Consider the following 9,103-nt stretch of genomic DNA (forward strand, 5'->3'; position numbering starts at 1 on the left):
AGTTATGATTTTTTTTTTTTTACTATAAAAAGAGCAGGCATTACAGAAAAAGTTTTTGTGCAGACTTTAATACAGTTCTTTATTTTTAACAAACTGCTTGCTGCCTATTAGCTCATAAAGATCTGTTACATTCAATCTTCAGATTATTAATATTGAAAATACTTTTACATTAAGGCAATAGAGATGTATTGTAAATGACAACATTTGACTTCTTATTACAAGGAGGTTGATTGAAAATCTATACTTGATTGATATTAAATGTGAGCTCTTATTATTTTAAAACATTTTTTAACAATGAGCTCCAGTAAGTTTTGAATTCTATTTTCGTTCCTACATCCTATGTAGGAATGCTAGTTTGAATCTGGAAGCTGTTTCTAAAAATCAAAGCATTCAGCATAATGTAAACAAGTTAATAAGAGTTCAGAATGAGGCTGTGGTGGCCTGATCGATAAGGCGTCGGACTTGCGACCAGAGGGTCCTGGGTTCGATCCCCGCTGATCGAAGATCCACCATCTCTATTAATGGTGATTGGGACGTTAAATATGCTCGTGGTCACAAAGTCCTCCAAGTTAAACGATACCTCTGGGGGTGCTGGATCAGAGATTGCTTGGTTTCTGGCCCGGTTCAAAAAATCAGAGCTGCCTTCAGGGTCTCATCCAACTGGTTAAGCCACAAATAGTGGTACGGGGACTCTGGAGTGAAAAGTATTTCAGAATTCTTCATCCCCTCCCGAGGATCTAACCTTTTTTTGGACACTAATCCATTAGCATTAGGTAAAGCAAGTTCAAATTTAAAACGCTCATATTGTGAAGGTAGAGAATAACTGTGTTTTTTTTTTTGTTGCAATTCTATGTTTTCTGTAAACCATATAAACCTGTGCCTCAAATTTCTTTTATTGTTGCAAAACCTACATCGTATGCTCTGTAATCTTGTAGACAATTTCTACCATATTTTACTTCATCTGTACTAACACAGGGTTGCCAACCTTGGAGAAACATTTTGTGGAGCATCTGGGGTGAATTTGAGGATCATTTTGAAATTTTGCGGGATAATCATTTTAAGCCTAAGAATAATTATTTTTAAATTAATAACACTTTAAACACTATGACATGCACTTTAAACAATATGTCATGCTTTGAGTATAAGGGTTTAATTTTCATTTTTGCATGCCTAATAAACTTGCAAAATGTAATAAAAATAAATTTAATTTTATTAAAATCTTTGGTGAGCCTGGTAAGAATAAAGACCAAATGGGAAATGCAGAGCAAAATTACTTCTTTGCGGAGCTGCAGAGTTTCGCCATTTTTGAGGAGCAACTCCACAAAATGTGGAGCAGTTGGCAACCCTGCTAACACTAGAATTATGGCAATCTTTCCATACCTAGAAATATGGCGAGGGTCATTTTGACCCTCGGAAAAAGAAACCTGCATAGTTCTATGGTGAGCCAGGCTCATCTGCCACTTACGTAACTTTCGTCGATTTGCTCCACAGTTATTTTGCCATAAAGTTTTCAAAAATGTTCATAATATTTCCCATCCTGGTATTTCTGCTTCAACTAAATTAAGTACAAAACGTTATTTTTGGCTTCATACGAACAAATGTAAAAAAAACTTTGTACCATTGACGATTTTGACAGGATTGAACCAAGGTTCATAGGCATACTAAATTGCCAATTTGTACCTTTTAATTGCATGACGCTCACATCCATCTAGATTTCATAGATCCACTACCCCCATCCGACGGTCAAATATACTGTATGACAGTTATAGACAGATTCACCAGATGGCTCGAAGCAATCCCAACCTCTGATATGACTGCTGAAACTGCATGCAAAACCCTTATAAATAATTACATTGCAGGATTTAGATGCCCTATCACTATTACTACAGAGCAAGGTTGAAATTTTGAATCTCGCTTGTTTCGACACCTTACGCAAATTCTGGATACTAACCAAATTTTTTCCACTCCATATCATGCCATTTCCAACGAAATGATTGAAAGATTTCATAAAGATCTGAAAAATGCTCTTAAAGCTCATAATCACTTAAAATTGGCCTGAAATACTTCCTATAGTTTTGCTTGGTCTTTGATATGCCATCAAAACTGACATATAGTACATGAGCAGAAATAGTCAACGGTACAACACTGGGACTGCCTTCTGATGTTTCGCATCATTGTACAGTAAAACCTGTAAAGTTAACCACCCTTGTAAGTTGACCACCTGTCTATGTTGACCGCTTTTTTCAGGAACGGAATTAATCCTATCTCATATAATGAAGGAAAACCTCTCTATCTTGACCACCTGTCTATCTTGACCACTAATGTACGCCAAATTTGGTTTGGAGTATTGTAAAAACCCTTTGTAAGTTGACCACTTGGTTTATTTTTTTAAACATTCGTCGGCATTTTTTTTTTTTTGATAGCTTTCTAAAAATGTTTTTAATGTTTTGATGACAGACAAGCATTATACTAACTAAACAGCAGCATAAAGCTTATGTTGCTCACTGCTCTTTATTCTCCAAACTTGTTTTTAATTTGTTGTTCTATTTGAGATAGCTTTTTGTACTCTGTTCAATGAAAATAGGTGTCAGTAGAAAAGTTCAAAGTCTTTTCTTTCAGTTGCAATATGTTGTGGCAACACATGAATTGTGCTAAAAAGAGCAGGCCCGGATCTATACGTTTTGGGCCCACCTGCAGCAAAATGTGTAGGGCCTAGGTGCCAGCAGTGTCTATTTGTAAAGTGAATAAGTCTTAGTGCTAGTTTTTTTCGATTTCTTCTTCAATTTCTAGGGTCGTTTGCCCCTTTAAGAACGCGGGCCCCTCGCACCGCGGGTACGCAGATCTGGGCCTGCTAATGGGTAGAGTTACATGTTTCTGGTGCAAGGGATTAAGAGATAAAACATTTTAATTTTGCCTTTATGAACTGGGAGAGTCGCGCTTATTGCTCTTTGTGCTATAAGTTGTACAAAAAAGGCTTGAAAAAGAAAGTTAGTTGAACTTGAGATTAATAAAAAGTATGAAATATTATATTAAAATTAATTGAAAATGGAGAAAGCCAGAGAAAATTAGCCGGCACATATGGAATTTCTAAAACTACAGTGTCTAATATAGTTAAAAACAAGGAAAAAGTAACAAAATTATTTGAATAGTGTTTTTAATTATTGTTTCACTTTCAATAATGTTGAACAATGAAAGTGAATTGAACAGAAAGAATAAGCGTGAATTACTCAAAAAATGAATACATGGTGCAAGAAATGACAAAAAAAAAAAAAAAAAAAAACCGCCCTTTATAAGTTGACCACCTGTCTAAGTTGACCACCAAAGTACTGCACCGCGAGTGGTCAACTTACAAAGGTTTCACTGTACTTACTAGTTGATCTCCTGCAGAAACTTGTGTGTCACAATTAAAATCACTTATGCAATCATTAATGCCTACTTCACCATCTCGACACGGAAATCAAGCCATTTATGTAAAATTCCTTCCTTACAAACTTGCACTCTTGTATTTTTACATACTGACAGTGTTAACCACCTCTCACTCCGCCATAGACAGGGCCTCACCCTGTTATCTCTCGTGATGATTAAACCTTTGTGATTAAAATTAAAGACAAAAATGTCACAATTTCAATTTACAGACTAAAGCCTGTATATATGTTAAAAGAACCCGACTCAATAGACACTTCTATACCATTATCTTCTGTACACCAAGAAAATTCAGAAAAAAAAGCCTATTTCGTGTACAACTTGTAGTGGTTGTTGTGTACATTTCCCTGAAAGACTAGCAATTGTCATGGAAATAAATATTTTGTATTATGCAACTGTATTATTATTGCATAATTAAATTTTCTTGTATTCATACTTCATGTTACAATATGCTGTGAATAAATGTGACATTCACATAGTTCACTGGGGGGATACTATGTGGCGATCCAGGCTCATCTGCCACTTACGTAACTTCCCGGTTGTGCTGATTTTATCCACATAGCCAGGGGCCTGCACAGAAATTTTGAGGCTTGTTACAAATTACTTTTCCAGGCCCCTCTCCATATTGTTTACTTGTATATTTCATGCCTAGTTTTAATATTGGGCCCCTTTCAGGTTTGGGCCCGGGTCAACAAGTGTCCCCCTGTGCATGACGGCGAATGAGTCAGGTGACCGTGTTTTTCCTATTTCTCCCTGGGAATCACAGAACGCAGTATGTGATGCAATTGAGGGAAATTACCAAAGTAATGTATTTCATACTTATGGCACAAACATAGTGCAAGAAAGTCTCCCATCCTTCTCGTGATCAACATCTTGTAAATACAAGTCTTATTTTTGACAGTTATGGAGTCGGATTTTTCATAAAGAACATTCAATTCCATTCATAACAACATTCCCTGCATAATGTTATATATTTATAAAAACAAATTGAAAATAAACTTATTTATAATAGTTACAGTTTGTTTTAAACTGTTCAGTGATTTTAAGGTTATATAATGATGTATTTTAAAAAAGATTTAAAATTACCTTAGAATCACCAGCATTGTTTCAGTTGCATTTCAGAAACTAGCGGCTAATGTTCCCTTTTATGTAAAAAAACATTATGAATACTTCAAGTTCTTGCAATGATATATATACGTATTCCAACAGGCATATTTGAGCTTCTGCTGTTTCAGCATTAATAAATGTATTTGTATTATCAAAAGAATCAAACTGACTTACCCACATTTCTAGATATAATCCTTTAGTTTGGGTTTTTAAATAAGGTACTATTTTCTTGAAAACTTTATTACACAGCATGATTATTTAGGAAAATTCAAGGAATTATAAAGCTTTTCTTGAAAATTTGGAGGAGCAGTTAGAAGAAAAAGTTAGCTTGGGATCAAAATGGCCCTTTCCGTAATCCTAGTGTTAAACAATAATTTATAGTGGTGGTACCCAATTTATTAAAATTTCAAAAACTTCTTAAATATAAGAGGAGGCTAATCTAGTCTCCCTGGCCCCCTTGGCGCTAGTTGATTCGTTACATTATGGGGGAAATGATGATAAATAGTTAAGAAAATGGTTTGAAACAGTTTGAGAAATGTTTATTAGTGTCTAAAATAATTGTACATGCATTAAAAATATATCCTTTTTCACAACACTTAATTTTCATTTACACGAGGGGTCGGGTTCGCACCCATCGCCTCAGTAAAGACTCCACTGAAATGTGTATGATATGATGATTAATATAGTTGATTGATAAATAGGATACTTGTTTGTGTATTTTTTATATTTATCCAAGGGTTGTCAAAATGATTTTGTAAGAACCTTGGTGTATTTATGTAGCATTAATTCTAATTTTTACTTTTACAGTTTTTTCACTGCCAGATTTCTAATCTAATGTAATCTAATCTTTGAATCCTTGTAGGTTTAGGCTTGTCAACTTATACACCTCAAGTTCTTAGTAGCAGTAAAGAGTTTGAACTTGGCATCTCTCAACCAAATCACAGGTCTAGTTTATCATCTCCTGATAGTCCTGAGGTGATAAAAGATGTTCCTTCTTTGGATGTTTTAATTCCAGCCAATCCTAATGATACAGGTGGATGGTCTGCAACTGAAACTGCCGACATACTTTTTTAGATACCCTAGGTAACATTTTATCATTAATGTCAGTATGCTTTCCTTTCATTTTAACTGAATAATACTGTGGTCGTGAATTGCTTCATTTTTCCTTCTCTGAGGCATAAATTTTTACTTTTAATATTTAAGGTCTTACTGCTGAAACTTGCTCCCAACAATAAAATTTTAATATGAATAAACCAAAGTTTTAAATTCCCATCCTCACATCATCGTCTAATATATTAGTAACTCACATTTCCTTTGAAAAAAATAACATTCATGAAAAAAAAAAAGGGTTAGTGTAGGTCAAGCACTAAATAAATGAATAGCTAGCTAGTAATTTATAAAAAAAGCTTCAAAAGTTTTCTTTTTTCTTCTTGCAAGTAAAGTATAACACCCTTCAATGTCATTCCAAATAAGAAACAAACAGAAAATGTTGTATAATCGGAGGACAAACACATTACTGTCTGGCTTTCATGAGAAAAGCTCCCACCGTCAAGTCTGAGCCCATGTACTGCCATAGAAACGGACTTCGTTCATTTTCTGCAAGTGTTAGCAGGAAGGTTTTTTGGCACTATTTCGCCATTTGTCTGCTGGCCTTTGTGCAGTCGTACAGGTTTTTCCAACATTGAGCTTCCCTTGGAAAAATAAGACACTTCTCGTTACTATAGCAGTAAACAGGAACAAACATTTCGGCGGTGGCTTTTCTCGTGATGGTCAGACAGTACTTGTACCAATGGTTTTACTATTCTGTGTCAAAGGCTGCAGTTTTCAACAATGTTATAAATTTTTGTTTTTTTGAAAATGAAATTGTTCAAGTGCTCATTTACTGATCAGTCACCCTGCACGTTTCCAAAGATTTCACTTTAACCGTTATTATTGTTTGATTTGTTAATATTGTTTCCTTTGTCTAACAAATTGTAATTGTTTCCTTTGTATTGTATTGTTTCCTTTGTCTCATGCATTCATGAGACTTATAAAAAATCTGCTCATCAAATTTTTAATTCTTTTTCTGTTTTTTTTTTAGTGTTTTAGAGAGTTAACTAATTCTAACTTTCATAAAAAAATTTCTAAGTAAATGTTCTGTTGAGAAAAAACTTTGTCATACCATTTTAACTTTCCTCCTCCAAGTTTATACTTTCATAGCTGCCAACTCTACAATTTGGTTTGAAAGGCTCCCGAATTTGAATGCCTTCTTTTAAACTCCTTAATAAAGTAAATATCTCAAATTTTCATTACAAACAACAAAATTCTGTAAACCGTGTACTTTGTTATAACTCATGCAAGAACTAGCCAGTTACTATGGAAATTTTTTCCTTATCTACAAAATTTCTTCTTTAACTATTCATTTACGTTCAATTTTTGTTTAACTTAATCACAGCAACAAAACCCTGATAGTATAAATTATAATTCTGTGATTACACATCACACTACTTTATTGATAAAATTATGGCATATCCGGGTGGCAGATAGAATCTTAATTTTCTCTTAAACCTTTTGAAACTGCTATTCTAGTTTATTAATAATTCACTTGAAATAATTGATGCTGTTATTATCTCAATCAAATTAGCACTATTAAGCAGTTGTTATCATTTGTACCAAATTTCATCAATCTGTTTTGTCTATACCGAGAATTTCATGAGAGCAAAGGTCAGACACAATCAAATGAGCTATTTGTTCTTTTTTGCTTTAAATTACCAATGAAAATTGTATTTCTCAACATTATTTGAACTCAAATTGTTGTAGACGTTTTTCTTTTACTTATATGTTATTTATGTGTATATATATTTTGTAATACATAATCTTACAAGCCTTTTGAATATAGCAACTGTAATTATATCACAGAGAGAAAATGCAAATAATATCAAGTGCTATACACTAGTTAAGCTGAAAATGATTAATCGTAATTTGTCATTGCCTGTGGATTTTTTTTTTTTTTTTGAATCAAATAAGAAATTTGGAACTTTGAAAATAAAGAGCACATCAAGTTATTTAGTTAATTTAAAATGTATTTTAATACACCTTAATATTTATAATATAATTCAGCTCATTTTTATGTTTTAAGAAGACTCATAAAATGTTTACTTATTTATTTATTTGAATGAAGTTATTTATAGTTGCATAGTATATTGTTTTACATGGATTACCATGAATATTGTGTTATTCCTTTGGAGAGAATATAATGTAATGAGGCTCCAGTATTTGCAAAGATTAATAAGGACAGAGATTTAGTAAAGTTCTAATTTTGCTAAATGTCTGAATTAGATTAAGAATATTAGTTCCTAAAATTCCCCATTAATTAATTATAATATGAAAACGGTTCTTAAAATATCCTCTTAGAATATATTTTCTAGTCATAAAGATTCAAGCTGAAATCATGCTGATATGTTTGTAAACCAAACTTCGCAAAAAGTAAGAAAGAAAAAGAATGAAACTATTGATTGTTGTAACTAACTATAGAATATGATCTGAGGGGTGTTACTACTCTCCAACAGTCCCTAGTAGCAGAATGTTTTGAAATTCTACAACCAGACCTTTATCTGATGCTCTGCAGGATCGCATCAATGTGTAGAATTACAAGTGTGTAGTAAGCACCCTATAAAATATTTGAGGTGCGCTGCTTCACTTTTCCAACTGTACCGTAATTTGATGTGAAGTCAGACTTCTCTACCATACACACATGCTATAAGGACCCATTAATAGGGTGAGCACACATTGACAGCATAACAACATATTCACACAAAAAAAGACCAGGACAGGAGAAAGAAAATACATCCATGACCAGACCCCCCATCTCAGTGAGATTTCTTTTGATTGTGTTGCAGTCACACCACCGGAGGGCCGGTATTTTTCGTTATGCTTTTTATCTCCCCAACCTCAGAAAATGTTTTCCTTACTCCAAAGTGCTGGCGATTATGTTGGTCATTACAAATACTATATCTTTATAATGTATCAACAATTAAACATATACACAATATTTTTACATTTTAAACTGTTTGAACCTAAGAAATATTTCTTCTAGGTTTATCAAAAGCAACTAATGTACTGTTGGTTCCCAAAGCAAGGACTATTACTTGAGGTAGATTCCATTTTAAGAAAGGGCGATAGGTTAAGGGTGGGGTGGGGCAAGAGGTTAAGGGGTGCACTTTCCGCTCACACTTGCTATCTCTGTCCTTTTAGATGCTACTTTTCGAGAACTGCTGAACCCATTATTTTGCACCTTTTTACTTCTGGGTTTCCTCCCTATTTTGATAAAAGGGGAGCAGACCTGATGAATGTGCAAATAGGTGGGAGAAGTCTCAGCTAAGGAAAACAGACAGGATGTATATTCAGGGGCGCTCACAGGGGGGGATAGGTGACAGGGGACACCTGTTAGCCTGGGCCCGAGCCTAAAGGGGGCTCGAGATTTTTCAAATAAGGGGTGAAATGTATGTAGGGTTGGAGGGTGCCCATAAAAGTCATTAGTGATGGGTAACATAATTTTTGTGCAACCCCATGTGTATATTTAATCAATAAGGGT

The 9,103-nt window shown here is 34.0% G+C and overlaps 1 protein-coding gene across 1 annotated transcript in view; it reads left to right on the top strand.

The window, feature by feature from the left end:
• Window positions 1–5,604, top strand: part of LOC129219080 (uncharacterized) — a 98,630-nt gene extending 93,026 nt beyond the window's left edge. The window contains exon 4 of the mRNA XM_054853399.1: window positions 5,393–5,604. Within this exon, the coding sequence (XP_054709374.1) occupies window positions 5,393–5,604 (212 nt within the window). The remainder of the gene's footprint in view (window positions 1–5,392) is intronic.
• Window positions 5,605–9,103: the final 3,499 nt, after the last annotated feature.

This window comes from Uloborus diversus, chromosome 3 (genome assembly GCF_026930045.1).
Source record: "Uloborus diversus isolate 005 chromosome 3, Udiv.v.3.1, whole genome shotgun sequence".
NCBI classification, from domain to species: Eukaryota; Metazoa; Arthropoda; class Arachnida; order Araneae; family Uloboridae; genus Uloborus; species Uloborus diversus.